The sequence below is a fragment of the Harpia harpyja genome, chromosome 9 (genome assembly GCF_026419915.1).
Source record: "Harpia harpyja isolate bHarHar1 chromosome 9, bHarHar1 primary haplotype, whole genome shotgun sequence".
NCBI lineage: Eukaryota > Metazoa > Chordata > Aves > Accipitriformes > Accipitridae > Harpia > Harpia harpyja.
The window spans coordinates 40,242,534-40,258,651 of record NC_068948.1 but is presented as its reverse complement, the minus strand read 5'-3'; the positions used below and the strand labels follow the sequence as shown (position 1 = coordinate 40,258,651).

Here is a 16,118-nt window from a genome sequence, read left to right as displayed (position 1 = left end):
GTCCCCAGGAGCGGTCTCGGGGTGACTGGGACAGGGCTGTGATGGACCAGGATGGCAATGTCACTGTACCTGGGGCTTTGAGGAGAACTATCTCTTGGGAGGAGTTCAGCAGAGCAGGGCTGAGTGGGACGGCTTGACAATATGTGACAGCAAAGCAGCCAGATTGGAGTAGTGGTGAGGGAAGCTCCTATGCTTGGGCTGTTAGACTCATTACAGGAGGATACGCTTTAGAGAAAGCTGTCTTTTCCAGCTATTGAGAATGGACTTGAGGTCTGGCCACTCTCCCATCTCTGGTTGCAGCATCGGTGCCGCACTGGTGCAGAGCTGAGCGTGGCTGTGCCTGCCGGGTGATTCAGAGCCGCGCTCCCCAGAGCGGTGTGGTTGGTGGTAGGGTATGCGAAACCACAGATGGGCTGAGAAGCTGGTGATGGGATTGCGGTAGTAGGACAGGACCATGTTGGGAAGGATCCCCTCCGTGAAGCTGTGTAGGATGCTCCAGGCTTTTGATTTTGTGGAATTTTTGTCCAGCTGATTGCTGCTGCTACAGTATCACAGTGTGCATTTTGTTCATGGTATGTCCTGATATTTCATTCTGTCTCTCCTAAGAGCACTGTTCTCCAGGAAAAGTCGGTTCAGCTCTCTCCAAGCAAGACTATAAAGATTTTTTGGGGAAGGAAAACTTAGTGCATGTTCTGCCACGGTTGTGAACCACAGGCACCAGCCCTTCCAAAGGGAGGAATCGCTGAGGGGAATTGCAGGGCCTGGGGGGCAGGCTGAGAGGAGCATAATGTCTCTTCTGGCTCTGAAAAACACTGTGTGTGCTCAGAGAGGAAGCAGCAACCACAGAAAAAGCGTAGTTGCTGAACTCAAATTGCCAGGAATTAAGCAATCTGTTTCAAAGCATGAAAACTCCTGTTGAGCAAGAGGACTATTTTCCCTCCTGAGGCAGGTGTGACTGGTAAAACAAGGTGGCAGAGTCCTCCTGCAGTTCAGCTGTCAAGACAGAGGCAATACTTTTTTAGCCCTCCCCATGCAGGGTGTCCCCCATTTTTATCCCTTTCCTCCTTGTGCTACCGTTTTCGGAAGCAGCCTAGACACTCCCATGCTACATGCTGCTGTTTTTATCTCCACTGTCTGCTCTGTGCTTTTTGTGCTGGTTAGGGCTGCGCGGGCACCGCTGGCATGTCTTGCCCCTTTTTGGGGCAGGTGGGTATGTGGTTGCTGCAAGCAGCCCATACGTAAAAATGAATAGATGAAAAAAGTGTCTAGGTAAAGATTTCTCTGCACAGCGTGATCTCTGCAGGACCCTGATATAGAAAGAAAGAAGGCCTGGTAGCTGTTGATTTGGGGATCCTGGCTTATCAGTGGCAGATTCCTTTTGGCTTTGTAGAGGGCATACCAAGAGATGTGGGAACACCTTAGTCAACCCCTTCTCTGCTGCGGTGCCATGCAGAGCAGTAAGTCAGTGCAGCTGTGCTGTCTGCTGGGAGCAAGTTCTCTGTGCCTGCAGGGAAGCGGCCTGTGGGTAGGTGTATGACCGAGCTTGATAGCAAAACCAAAGTGGGAGGGCTGCCGTGCCTCCCAGGTGTGTAGTTTGCACAGAAGGGAGGTGCTAGGTTGCTCTGGGGAGGGCAAATTCAGACCGTCTGTCCCAACCAGCTAGCTGTTCAGTCCCTGTGTGCATAGGAGAGGAAAGTCTCTCTGCAGTCCTTTGCTCTGTAGCTGCTCCTGCGAGCCAGGACATAAGTGGAAACAGATGGCACCATCTCAGTGGTTAGTAGGAATCTCTCACTGCTGCAAAACTGCTAATGAAGTTTGGGGCTGGACTGAAGCACACGGAGGTTGCTGTGCTGACGGGGCATGCTGTGCTGGGGTGCCTGTTACCGCCTTTCTGTTGCAAGAGCACTGTGATTGCTGAGCTGACCTTGTAGCCTGGCAAGTTGCAGTGTTCCCTGTAGCAGCCTCAGACAGGGTGTTCATCTGGATACCACAGAGCCATCAGGACCTGTCAGTGTCCTTCAATCTTGGTAAATGATCCGTGTGGTCATCCTCACTGTGACTTCCAGACCTTGCGTATCACACCTGCATTATGGAAGGGGATGGGTAGCTCTCTGTTATCCAGCCCAATCTCTGCTAGGACTCTGAGCCAGATACTTCTCCATCCAAGAAGGTCTTTTGCTCTGTTTCACTTCAAATTCAGACTAACTATTCTCATTTTTTCCCCTACTGGTCAGCATCTCTGATAAGGAAAAGCAACACTCAGCAGTTACTGACTATTACTCTTAAGCTTGGAAGAAACTTTGTTTAAATTCCCTTTGACAGCACAATTTGATTTAGATATTCAGTGACTTGAAATTTTCTCCCATCATCACAGCATTTAACAGAATGTGAATCTCCAGTCACACTGCAGGGCACAGAGAAGTGGTGAGTTGTGCAGCAGAGGTGTAACCAGGCTTGGTGTTCGCTGGAGCAAGTAGATGGGGGAGAAGAGGAGAGAAAGGTGTTGGAGAGCACCTCTGATTCCCATTTTGATTATTCTGACCGCATCCTCCCCAGCCACGGCCTCGGTGTCTGCTCTGGCAGGGTGCAAGGAGCCGGTGTGAACGCTGGATGGCTGCACAGCCACAGGGAACTGGGGAACAATCCTGGTCCCCAGCCTCTCTCCAGTGGCCTGAGCTCCACAAGCCTTGGGCTGTAAAAAAATTTGACAGTCTTTGAAGTGTGGGAGGAGCACAGCCGTTTGCTGCCTTGCAGCCCTTACCTTTTCTTCTTCTTTCATGCAGCAAACTGCCAGACTTCGTGTCTGCCTGGCCGGTCCCACAGCTGTGTCGGTGGCCCACAACACAGCTGTGCTGGGGACCTCTTCGGGTCAGCTGGGACTGTTCGGGAGCACCATGCCACGCTGCCGCCATGCAGCAGCAGCGCTGATCCGGTGCGGTCACTGGTGTGCGAGGTGTGCCAGGCCCTGGGAAGCCCGGCCAGGCCACAAATGGTGGAAGAGGCACCGACTGCTCAATGGCTGCAGTGTGTCAGGCCTTGTGGCCTGCGAGCCGGCCAGTGGCACAGCTGGGTAAGACTCCATCCAGTGCTTGGTGGGCAGCCAGTAACAGGCTGGCATGGATCTGGGGGAGAGAGTCAGCAGCAAGCTCCTGAAATCTTCCGAAAGTCTTTTCAAAGCCCTCACCGTGGGGCAGGCGGCAGTTTGGTTTTTGCAGACAGGTGGAAAGTAGAAACTACCCAGCCCAGGCAGCGATGTGGAGCTGCTGGAAGTCTCGATGGTTTGCATCAGAGGGCTGTGAGACTGGCACTGCTCTGCATGGGCTCAGGACATTGCCTGTGGAGATCACAGTATGTTCCAGGGTACAAGAGGTCAGAATTGACAGATCAACTCTGAAAACCTCAGATTGTACATTTCCTGGAGGGGGGGATCTGTGGAGGAGCCATAAATCCCAGCAGGATAACTCCTCTGCTGTCCTCTGTCAGGTGGAGATGATGTGTCTGTGTGTCTCTGCAGGTCCTGGGGATGCTTTTGCAATCATCAGGGCTTCAGGTACCAGTACTGCTTCCTAGAAAGCCACTGCTTAGTGGCAGGGGAGGACAGACATCTTGTATGTTCAAAAAGGATCTCTGTGGGTAGTTCATCTGGGCACACACTCCTTCCCTTCTCTGGGAGCTCTGAGAGACAGCTCTGTGTTGATTTATCCCAATTTCATCATTGCTCCATCTCTTTGCTCAGGTTTCCTGCAGGAGAGTGTTAGGATCTTTTTCTGAGAACATGTCGCACCAGTGCTGATAATCAGGTGTGCTTTTTTAGGCCCTACCTGAAAGGAGTGTTTTGCACCACTGCTCATAAATTGAGGTCTGCTGCAACCCCAGCGCAGCTGATTGCTTATTGCTGCTGATTAGCTAATTGTTTCCAATTGCCAACAACATCACACTCATTTTAACCAGGCGGGGAGAAGGGGCAGGGTGCAGGTGTGGGAGGGAAAGCCGTGTTTGCCAGACTGAAAAGGACAAATGCTTCTGCAACGAAGTACTCAAATTGTTGCGCAGTTCACTGTGCTGTTTATATTGAACCAAGAGAAGCATCCAGGGGAGGAAGGGAACAGAATTTCCCTCTGACTAATGCTGCTGGATTGTGCAGGGCTGCGGGGGGAACTGCCAGCCAGCGAAACCATCAGGAGGAAAAAGGAAATGGAAAGGGAATCTAATTACCCATCTGCAAAGACAGATACTAGTCCCAATGCAGGGCTTAACCCTGGGCAGACTGATGTGGGCAGCGAGGTTTGCGCAGACTGGTCATATGGTGGGGCTGGGAAACGGGCTCCCGGGGGTCCCCTCTGGGATGGCAGATGGTTGAGCGCATATCACGGGGAGCTGGGTAAGACTAGAAGCCACATAGCTGCCTTCGCTGGGGACGCTGCCCCATGCTGGGCTCCGAGGGGAAGCACTTTGCAGCCGGGTATAGCTGTGTCGTGTCTCGGTGGAGAAGGACTGTGGGCAGAGTTGTGCAGGTGCAAAGGGAGGAGGGTAAATGTCTGGCACCCTCTCAGCAGGCTGATCTCAGTGAAGTGGGCTGGTGGTGCAAGAGCAGGGATGAGGGAAGGAACATTGAGGTCCCTGTGTGCCTCTGCCATCTTGATGAGCGTGCACAAGGACTGTGCTTCGTGCTACTGCAGTGTGACTGCGTGGGGGCAGCTGACAGCAGGGAGAGAGGGTGGGAGACTGGAGCCTGGGGGTCTGAGCGCTGGATGGAGACCTGCAGGAGACCCCCGAGGAAGGAGGAGGTGCCTCTACCTCCTGGTCATGGAAAGCAGCAGTCTGTCTGGCCTTGAAGGGTGCAGTCTGCAGAGTTTTTTGGGGGTTATTCCTCACACAGGCTGAGGCTGGCTTTTCTCTGCTTGGGTGCCTCCCAGGACTGAAGGTTGCTTTAGAGATCTGCCTTTTTCCCCTTAACTAATGGAATTAAAAATGACCTGGTGAGCTAAGAGTGGGCTTATTCTCCTCTCTTGTGGGCATCAGCTACTCCTAAAGTTATGTTAATTGTAGCTGGGAGACCCAGACAGAGGTTGGGAGCTGTCCCAAGACAGTTGGCTTTCATTCTCCCAATATTGTTTTCAGGAGCCTGCTGGGAGGACAGCAGGGTTAAGAAAGACCTCCTTCCAGAGTTGGGAGTATCTGTGAGACGGGTGTACTGGGGATGAACCAGGAGCATTCCTGCTTGGGTGGAGCATCCCTTTTCCAGCCTTATTTGTCCACTGCCTTGCTCTCCACGGTCTGTGCTCGGTATGCTGTTTGCAGGTGTGGTGCCCCAGCCTGGACTGTCTTCCCTGGCGATGCCCTTGGACTAGGCCCTGCTGGACTAGGTGTGAGTGTCTCACAATGCTCAGAGGCCATGATGCCCTCTCCGGTTCAGGATTCAGCCTCTTTGGTAGACAGGCCTGATCCTGCATCCCTTACTCACGTGAGCAGTCGTCTCTATTTCAAAGGGACTACTCGGTGAGTAAGGATCGCAGGATTGGGACCACTACCTATAACTTTAAAGTTGGACCTTCTGTAAGATCCTGTCCCCAACCTTTTTCTGTTCACGTATGTTAATGTGCATCAAGAGCTTCCAAAACGGCTGATGTTTTTGTCATTTGGATGGAGAACCTGAGAGGTGGAGCAGCAGTGCCCTTCCATTTCTGAGGATAAATCACCATTATTTTCCACCCTCTCCCACCAAACGGCTTCCAGCCCAGCCAGCTTCCATGCCATGGAGCAATGCGTACCTGTTTGTCTCCGAAGCATTCCTGTTCCCAGCTTCTTGGGGCTGGCAGGGCTCTGCTCTGCCTCTCTCTGGTTTCCCTAGCTGTAGCTTTGAGATGACAGGCAGGGAATCTATTTAAGCCTGATTTGTGCTGCAGAGCTGGAGGATGAAGCAGAGGGAAAGATGAGCAGCGGTAGTGCTGAGAGACTGCTGCAGCCCCTCCTGTGCCGCCCGGTTTCTCCTCCTGTCTGAACAGCCTAAATTTGGAAACCTCTGTCCTTCGCTAAGGTTTTGAACGCGTTCGCAGTTGGAGCCGCCGGTGCCTGCGACCTTGGGCCAGGTGGAAGCAACGAGGGTTGCCGGTTTGATCTGCAAATTGATTTCTGTCTGGCCCTGGTCGGGGGAAGCCGCCGTGGGAGCTCCCTCTTCAGCCCCCGAGCGCAGCCCCGTCCCCCCGCGGGAGCCGCTCTGCTGCGGGCCGGCTTCTCCCTCGCGTGGAACATGTCGGTACCGCAGCGGGGAAGGTCTGGCTGGCAGGGGCTCCTCCGGAGAGGAGAGCAACCTAGCGTTTTGTGGAAGAGTTCCAGCCAGCTCCACATCTGCCCGATGTGTTACATTTTGCAGATTATCCCTAAATGATGAGCAGAGGAGCTGGGTGTGATGAGAGCTGTGAATTTGCTCCAGAGGGAGTCACGAGTTTAAACGAGCAGGAGGCAATTTATGGTCGTCGGTCCTTCCTCAGAGCTGGAAGTGGAGGCATTGTGTGAGTCACACAGTGCCTCTTGGGAAGCGTGAGGTGCTTCAAGTGGAAGCAGGGAGCACAAATACCTTTAAAATGGAACTTGATAAATTTCTGCAGGGATTATGTGACAAAGCAGCAGTGATCCTTGAGCGGAAATTAAAGCTTGACCTGTGGGGTAGGTAAAAGGAAAGACAGGCGATCTGGTTGCTGTGTTGATTGTGCTTGTGGCACTGTATGTACAGGAGGTTAATTCTGTGCTTTGGGATTTCTGCAGCTCTGGTCTGGTATCTTGCAAAAGCAAGATACCCTGAGCATCAAAGGATGAAGCCTGGCTAAAGTGTAGGGGCTCTGATGCTCCCAGTAACCATTTACATAGAGCCTTGCTTGCAAGTGCAGAGTTTAGATCAGCAGGGCATTTTCTCTTGGGTCAGGTCAGCAGGAACCTCAGGGTGAGCGTGCAGCTCTGCAGGTGATGGAGCAGCAGAGGCCAAACCTTGTGATACCCATGAGATCCATCTGTCTGAAGTCAGCACTGACTTTCCACATAGTGGGAGAGGAGGCAGCAGGAGGAGAAGGTGGAAACTGAGCCATGGAAGTTCCCAGCTGTGCACTGCGGGGAAAACACCTGCAGCTCCTCAGCCTCCATTGCCCTGGTCCAAGCTGGGAACGGGTTTACTGCCTGCTGCTGCTCCCATTCAACTTGAGCAAATGGCTCCTCTGGAACTGCCCTTCCCATCCTGGTAGAAAAAAGCCGGGAACCAAATTTCCCTTCTGTGGGGAATTCTGAAAATAGCTTTGTCTGCTTCAGAGGAAAAAACATAAATGCTGTTATGATGTGACTGTGCTGACCCTGCAGAGCCATGGATATGCATAGCTTCACCAGTCCTTTGCACAGGCTGGCTGGGTGCATCCCTGATGGGACCCTATTGCCTGGCTCTGTGCTGCTCAAGAGTGTCTGACTGGACCAGGGTGAAGATTTTCCTTCCGTGACACAGTCCTGGTTGTTCACCAATGATGGAGCCTGACCACTGCAGTCCTTAGGCTGTAGCATCTCTGCCAGAAACCAGCTCCCCTGCGGGTGGGGGACCTCTCCTGCGAGCTGGCTGGGGCCCTGTCTTCCTGCACTGTGCTGCTGTCCCTCAGTCTCCTTCCCCTGGGTGCTCTGGTTGATGTGGGGGGAGAGGTCTTCACACCTGGACCTCTGGATCTAGCTCCCGTTCATGTTATCTTCGCTGCTCATAGCTGAGCCTCTTGGCTAAGCCTATGCAAAAGGCTGAGCATGGAGGCTGCCAAGGAGAAAGCCCCTCTGATGGGAGATCGGGGCTGCTGGGAGGAAGGTGTGTGGGGCTCTGGTTGTTGTGGCTGGAGACTGGCCAGGACGGTGTACATTTAGCCGAGGACAGGATTTCCTCTCCTTGCCCCCATCCCCATCTCTGATCTGTGCTGGTATCTTCTCGCTCATCCTTGTGTCATTTCTGCTCCTTGCTTGTTGCATTCGCAGCCACCTTTACCAACCGCACTGAGCTCCGTGTGGCGGATTTCTGTCCATTGCTGCAGCCAGGTCCCGAGCGCTGGGTGTTTTTCTTAAATGGGTTAATCGCTTCCAGCTCCGATGACTGTGCAATGGCACAGCACTGTGTCTGTGTTTAATTAGCGCTGTTGGTGAAGTGTGGCTCTTTGTTCCTTGGCCCAGCGGTGTGGAGTGCAGCATGGGCATTCGCTGATGTGCTGCTCTTGGAGAACATTTCTACGTGCTGGCCAGCTGCCCGGTGGTGAATTTTGCCTTAGTTTACATCTAAAAACATTAAATAATGCGTTTTCTCTCCTCTTCTCAGAGCCTATCTTCAGCACCACAGGCTAGAAATCCCCTCTAACAAAGGGAAAAGTAGGACATTGCTCTATCACTGCAGCTCTACCCACATGTACTGCGTCCCCTGCCCAGAGCAGCTCTTGAGGCTGCGCTCGCCCTGAGCTGGCTTCAAGGAGCCAAAGGAGAGTGATGTTGCAGAAGGGTAGGTGCGTGGTTTGGCTGTGTCCTGGCCCCGTTGTTAGCGAGCAAATGCTCAACATGGCAGCAATGCAGAGGGGCTGGGCTGTGCCAGACAGCACTCATTGATTATTTCTTGTCTTTCTCTTTTGCTGTCATACTTTGACAAAGAAGGGCTGGTCCATGAGGTGGGATGGGCTTGGTGTACCCCAAGCCTGTATTTCCCTTGCTGAGTGCTCGGCAGCTTTGGGCCGGGCAGAGCTCTGCTCTGGCAGTCAGAAACCTGGGTTCAGCTGCCAGCTTCACCCCTGAGCTGCTGCTGCTAGCACCTGCCTGGAGAGGAGGTTAGAGGTGCGTGTGGCCCACAAGCCAGTGGAAGAAAACACTTTGGTTTTGCTCTAGATCTTGAAAGGGCAAAGATGTGCATTTCCCTGCTGAGCTCTGCTGCACACCACGTGCGAGATGTCCTGTGTGCTATTTTTCATGTCATACATCAGATTTCTTGTTGGAGGAGCAGGCCAGGGTTTACACTGGGCATTTCCAGGGGCTGCATGGAAAGGGAGAGGGGCAATCAGAAAGGACAGGGGCACAATAAGGTTTAGCTTGGCTGTCTTTGGGAAGTTTGCACATGGACCAACCTGAGCCAACGGCTCTGGGTGTGTCATGTGGCACATCTGAGGGACACAAACATGTCTTCTCCTTGGCCCGTCATTTCTGGTTTGGTGACTCTTGGTAGGAGAGGAGCCAAGATGAGTGTCTCTAGGAGAGGCAGAGGAGGCAGATACTGGGACCAATTGACCCTCCTTCAGCATTTTGAAAGCCATAGCATTGGCCATGCAATCTTAAGATGCTCTCCATAGCCAAGACCTACCCTTCTGGGTTTCTTTTCCTAATCTGCTCTCTGCGTTCCCAGTCGTGGCCTCCTGGCTGGAGTTCCTCCCTGGCTGCCAGTCCTGAGAGTGAGTGTGATGTGTGAGAGCTCAAGGTGCTTGGGAGACAGTAGCTCCTTGTTCTTCTCTGCACTGTCAGCATGGCTCCTGGGGCCATGAACAACACTGTGGTTTCGTTGCAACCAAATAATTGTTGACTTCATCTGTGATCCCAGCTCAGAAGAATGCTCTGATTTGGTGCAGTGGGCTTGTGGGGACACAACATGTCTCCATGTGCCCTTGGAAGATGCTTGTGGTTGGTGGCCATGTGGCCTGTGTCCTCAGACAAGGGTTTACCAAGCCATGAGAATTCATGGGGGTTGGAGAGGGTTTGCTTGCAGCTACTGTAGTTTATGGTATGGAAGGACTGGTGAAACCTCTGTGTTATCTCAAGTAAGTTTGGATGCATTTTTGGTGTGCCACAAGCCATTGCTCTTGCTGCCCAGTGCAGACAGCATGGTACCTTCATTGCTCCTTAGTCATGCACAAGCTGCAGACCCCAGTGGTGGAGTCCTTTAGTCCGGAAAGCAAGGATTAGGTATTGTGAATGTAGGAGGAAAAAACCCAGTGTCATGAACGTGGCCTGACCTACCACTGGGCTGGGAAGCTGTTGTAGGGTTATTGGCTCCCTGAGGAATGGAGAAATGCTGCAAAGCAGGGGCAGAGCCACTGAACGGGGACATGTTCTGAGAGGTGGCAATTCTTGCCGCACCTAGATCTCAGTCCAGGCCTTCTGCTTGACTGTTACGTGCAGAAACACTTGGGAACAAAACCCCGTGGGCGTAATTTAAAGGTGCTGCTGGCAGAGCAGGGTGGCTTGGAAAAGGGCTTCCTGCATGCGACGTGACAGCTGCTGTATGGCGGGAGTTTTCCTGCTCTGGGAGTGTTTCCTGGTTCTTCTCCATTTATTTTTCTTAGCCTTTAGGACCTCGTGCCTGCAACTTCTGGCGTTGCCTTCCTCAGCTTGCAGGATGGCAGCATAGGTAAACCACTGTTCTTCTTTTTCTTTCTTCTTTCCTTTTTTTTCCCAGCATGTGGTGTGTTTCTAAGACCTTTCCACTCTCACAGCTGCTCCCACACTTCAGGCCACTGGAGACCTTGCAGTAACTTAGTACCTTATGGCAGAACCTGGTGTCAGCCACACTTGGGGTGCACGGTGGAGGCCCTGGGTTGTGGCCCAAGGGTGACCAGCACAGACCCTGCTGGTCAGGTGCTCTGTGGAGCCGCTGATGGAAACCCACAGTTCCCAGAGAAGCAGCGGGAGCTCTGGCTGGGAGCAAGGCAGGAGTGTGGCGGCAGCCTGCGTCCCTCCCCGTCTGCAAGCAGAAAGCTGCTCAGGAACCCGTGTGGCAAGTGACAGGTTCCTCCAGCACCACCAGTGTTGCCATCTCATGTGACTTTATTATATGTGCTGTGATATTAATCCCCCAGTTTCTGGAGTCATGTAATTGTATGAAATCATCAGCTTTTGTCTGTTTCAGATAAATTCCTGTTCAGTTTCTATGGCTGCATAGAAAAGCTGGAAAGCAGGTCTTATGCATATGTTCAGAACCCAAACTTGAGGTTTGAATGACTTTTCTGTGCATGCTGGGCTGTTGCTGGGCTGGGTTCTTACGCTTAACAAATACATGTACTACTTTATTTTGAAAAGCCTTCAAAGCTTAAATGGTTGCTTTAAGGTCCAGAATACGTCAGCTGGTATTCCAATTGAATTCAGAGATGAGGCTGCAATAGAGCCTGGACTAGACAACAGATGGACCTGCACCATGTGGAGGCAGATCCACGTCAACGAGGACTAGGATCTGGGGGCTAGATTTGGGCTCTGCTTTTTGGGAGCTTTCTGGACCCTTTAGACCTTCGCACGCACAGCCAGAAGCAGCACATTTTTGCTGAGAGCAGGTTTCCTTGCAGCAAAGCTTTGTCTCGGCTGCGTCAGTCAGGATATCTAAGAAATCCTCCAGCTGAGTAAGCCCATCTGACAAAAGGAGTCAGACTCATGGCTGGGACGGCATCCGGTACGTGCACAACCTCTCCGCGGGACACTGGCAGAGCGAGAGACATCGCCTCTGGCCTGTGGCCATGGTGGCTTTTGTCCTGTCCTTGCTGGCAGGCTCCTCCTGCAGCACAGGCGGAGGCAGGAAATCCCGGGCAGCTGCCGTGGGAGCCCACTCGCCTCTCCTCGCCTCTCCTTGCCTCTCCTCGCCTCTCCACCTCGCCTCGCCTCACCGGGCCACAGCGCCGAGGCGAGCTGAGCCAGCCCTGCGTGTGTGTGCATGCGTAGGCGGGGGGGCTGCCGCATGGATTTAGCGAAGGCTGGGAGGGAACACATGGGTTGGGTTTTTTTTTCCTTGGCCCGCGGTGGCTGTCCATCCTGCCGGCCGCGGTTATGGATTCGATCATTATTCAGGAGCGGTTAGTGGAGCGGCTGCTTTCTCCCCGGACGCAGGCACAGCGAAGCCACCCAGCCAAGCTGAAGGTATGGGGATGTATTTATAGCACTGTGCGAACCAGGGAGCAGCAGGGACAGGAGGGGGGGGAGGATGGTGCCCGAGAAGACGTGTGCAGCAGGAGATGAGACCTCTGAGGAGCAGAGGAGCGGAAAGACGCTGGTAAGGGAGAGATGGCGGGGACAGAAAGGAGGGGAGCAGCCCCCGTGGGAGCAGGTCCGAGAGGCGCGTTGGACAGCTGGGAGATGGGCGACATATTTTTGTGCGGTTATTTGATGCAGTGATTCCCTGCCCGAATGGTGTGTGTATGCTTGGGGGGGGGCTCAGAGCAGGAGTTAGCACTGCGTGTGTGCCCAAACGCAGTCTGGTTTGCGTTATCGTGTTAACGCTGTGCTTTGCTAGCCGGTTTTCCTTCTGCTCCAGCAAATGCTGGCGGGCGAGTGGTTTTGCTGATACTCCTGTGCTCAGCCCCAGGCCCGAGGCAGCAGATGTACGCGGGGGATGCCCAGGGGATTGTTTGCGTGATGAATTTATGCAGCTTTCTGGCAATGAAAGGAAGCGAAGGGTCTGCCTTTCCTCTGGGGCTGGGCTGTGCTGGTTCGTGCAGACGCAGATGTGGCGGCCGTGCCTGGCCAGAGGGGAACGGCTGGAGGAAGGGCTGCCCGGGAGGGAGCTGGATGGCTTGCACTGGAGGCTGCAACACTGAGAGCGTGTTCCCCCCAAAGAAGTGGAGGCAGGGGCACCAGGATCCCAGCACAGGCTCCATCGTTTCTGGGGTTTGCTCTGGACCTGGGGTAGGGGCTATTCTTCAAATATTCTGTGGTCCCATGGTGTTTAATTTTTAGCCCTTTTGAATATACCCAGCAAGACCCCATTTATCCCCAGGCTGAATGGTGCAGTCACACGAGATCAGGATTGCTTTAAACAGCACATCCACCAGAGAGGTGAGGAGGGAATTGGGAAGGACAGGAGCGATGGAGGCCGTGCTGTGTACCCTGCCTTGGAGGTACAGACAGCCCTGCGGACACCTCGGTACCGGGGATGGCTTCTCCTCTGTGCAACAGATCCCAAATTTTTCTACCCCTGATGGGAACAGGACTTGAACCCACCAGTGCTTTGTTCCGTGGCTTGAACTCCCAGGGAGAGCACTGCCTGCCAGGGAGCCTTGGCTACCTCGGCTGGGTAGCAGAGGATGTGAGGATGCAGCGTGTTGCTGTGATGTCCAGTGAAAGAGCGAGCGTGTGCCGAGGAGAGTACAGACATGTTTTGCTTGGCCTGGGGTGCTTTGGTTTGTAACAGGGCCCCAAAGGTCGGCCGCATCTCTTGGTGGCCTCCACTGTGGTGCATGGGGCACGTTCCCAGGCACGTGGGAGTGGGTCACCAGCGGGAACAAAGGCAGCACGTGGAGGAGGCGGTGGGGAGAGGGGCTCTTCGTGCCGGAGTGCCTCTGGCTCGGCCTGCCAAGGCCCTTTCCCGACAGCTGGGGCTGGTGAGGGAGGCATGGTGCAGCAACTGGCTGTCCCGGCTTGTGTCAGTTTGATGGGAGCTGGCTCGCGAGGGTCAGGAGCATGCGGAGGGGGCTGTGATATCTCCAGGAGCTCCGCCAGTCCAAGTCTCTCATCTAATTAATGGATTTTAGCTTTTCACAACCCTAAAAGCCACCTGCCTCCTTCAGTAGCCCTCCCAGCCCTCTACACCCCCTTCAGCGCTCTCCATCCTGTGCATAGTTGCTCTGCAGATAGCGTCCCTGTTGGGTCCTAATGAAGATAGTGAGTGGTATAGAGCTTTGAGCAAGGCAGACACCAGGCTCAGGAGGCTACTTGGGCTCCTTAAGTGTGATGTTGATGTTGGCACACTAGCAGAGATGGTGGCACATGCCTGTTGCAGTGACTGGGATGGGAGCACACGTTGGGTGTCTCAAAGCCAAGATGAGGAACCATGTGTCTGGGTTGGCCATGGTGCAGGGACCACACTGTTGTTCCTGAGAGAAAGCTGTTAGAAGAAGGGGATCCCCCCTGCAATTTCCCCTGCATCTCTTGCCTTCACCCTTGACAGATACGCTGGCTACCGGCTCCCACCAGGGCTCTGCAGTGCATCCATGGCTGGTCAGAGGAAGGCATGGCTGGGGACAGGGCTTTTACCCTTGCGACTCTGGCTGCCTCCCACTGCAAGGGAAGCTCTTTTGGTATTGCGCTCAGCACTGACCTTCCTTACTGCGAGGGAAGTGACTGCATGAGTCACGGGTAAAGGGCAGTGTCCTGCGCCAGCCGGGATTTGCTCATTTCAAATGTCGTGATTCCACCGAGCTATGCGGAGGTAACCAGAGGTACAGTAAATCCAGGCTTTCTTGGTTGGGCTGAACAGAAACGAGAGATCAGGTTCAGCCAGTTACATTTGGCTGAAGTAAGCGGAGTTGCACCAGAGCTCAGCTCCCCAGTGTCTCCATTGTCAGCCCTTAGTAATCTATGTTAAAAACAAAGAAAATAAGAGAAACACACCCCAGGCTTCAGCTATGGTTTTATTAGCATGTCACTAGTACCATTTCACATGTCAAGTCACTGGAGAGAGCAGGTCATTGTTGTTGTCTTTCCAAAGTCTGGTAAAGATTGGGGCAGGTCTCTTCCTGCTCCGACCCAAAGGTTGGCCGTATGAGAAGCGCAAGGGGAAGGATGTTGTATATTTGTGCAGCTCACTGAGCAACACTTGTCCTTGCACTGTGAGGCACAGGCTGTTGTGTGCGCACTTTGGTTGTGTTCATGGATGTGTTTCACCAGGAAGCAAAGCAGCTGGGAGGCAGCCCTGTCGCCGAGGGACACGGGCTGGAAGCAGCCTTTTTCTTCTTGTTTTCTTGATCTTGCCATTATCCCATTTCTTACCCTGCTTTGCACACCTTGTGTTTACCCTTTACTGAGCCTTTTGGATGGCAGTTCACAGTGTGCCCCAGGCAGGCATTGTTTTGCAGTGTACAGCTCGTGAGAGCTGCCATCACTTTTCACCCTGGGGTCTCATCGCTGCTCGGTGCACTGCTGCTTTGGGATGCCACTGCCTTTTAGCTCAGCCATTAGAGCTGCCAGTGGAGCGCTTTGGGCACTCTCTGATTTTCCTTACTTCTCCGATTTCATTTGCTCTGTCCCTTCCTGCCATTCTGGACTGTGGGGTGGTGAAACAGCATTGCTTCAGCTATGTTAGCAAGGGGGTGAGTTGAGGGACACCAGAGCCCACGGTCACTCTGTCTGTTAGGGCTTAAGTGACCAAGTCTGAGACCCAGTCCAAACCTAAATTTCTAGAAGGCAGTGACCATGCTAAAGACCAGAGTCCTTGGGCCACAATGACCATCAGCCATGTCTGTCCTGCTTGAGTGGGCAGCTCCAGAACAGGCATAAATTGGGAGGAGGAGACTCTTTGTCCTCCCTGCTGTGTGTCCCCACCAGGACTTTGTAGTCTGCCTGGCTGAGGATGTCCGAGGATGCTCACACATGTGGGACATGCAGTCAGAGGCTGTAGAGGTCTGCCTGGGAGCTGCATTGCCCACTTGCAATATGGAAATAGGTGTGAGTCAGCATTGCCCTAAGCTCCACACACTGGATTGTAATTTCTGTTTCTTTGAGTGTGTGCCCCAGGAATGGGGATAGTTAAACTTAGGAACAGAGTTCTTCCCTGCTGTGCCTGGAGAACCAGTGCCAGAGAGCTGTGGGGTGAGGACAGCTGTATGCTTCACAGTGTCCATGGCCGGGTGGGAGGTGGGACTGGTTTTGAGGAACTCCTGGCTCCATGGATTTGCCTGTGGTGTGAATCGCAGGGGTGCGTTTATTTTAAGTGATGTTGAAAAGCAGAGTCTATGATGCCTGTAGCTCAGGCATTTGTGAATGGCTGCTTCCCCTTGGGCCTAGCTTGGAAAGTATATGAGAAGGGAGGCGTTTGCCAGGGTCCGTGCCCACCCTCCCTCTGTGATGGGGCCTGGGGAGGGGAATGCACTGCCGTGGGGGTGCGGGCTGCGAAAGACCAGGGGTGCTCAGGTGGAGGCTGGTTGGATGGAGCAGCCGGGCTGCGTGGCCCACAGTTACCTGCAGCCGTGCGAGCTGTGAGCACTGGACCATGTGCTGACCCCAGTCTGAGGGCAGTACCTGGAGCAGGTCTGTGAAGCCCATAGATGAGCTGTGTTTGCCTTTCGGGACGTACCCTGCACAAGCAGGGTGTGTGCTCCTGGGATGCAGCGCAGGCTGCGTGTTTGCTCCTGGCTGCAGGATGCATGCTGTGTGCTTGA

At 53.7% G+C, this 16,118-nt stretch overlaps 1 protein-coding gene across 4 annotated transcripts in view; it reads left to right on the top strand.

Moving 5' to 3' along the window:
- SEPTIN5 (septin 5) overlaps positions 1-16,118 on the top strand; it is a 48,549-nt gene that overhangs the window by 19,447 nt on the left and 12,984 nt on the right. Inside the window, exon 1 of one of the 4 annotated variants that reach the window (XM_052797678.1) lies at positions 11,401-11,422. The exons of 1 other annotated variant lie outside the window; for it this stretch is intronic. Coding sequence is in view for 2 of the 3 variants with exons in the window: in XM_052797675.1 (XP_052653635.1) it covers positions 11,794-11,883 (90 nt within the window). In the remaining variant the exon portion in view is untranslated. 2 more of the 4 variants (XM_052797675.1, XM_052797676.1) reach the window with 2 other exon arrangements.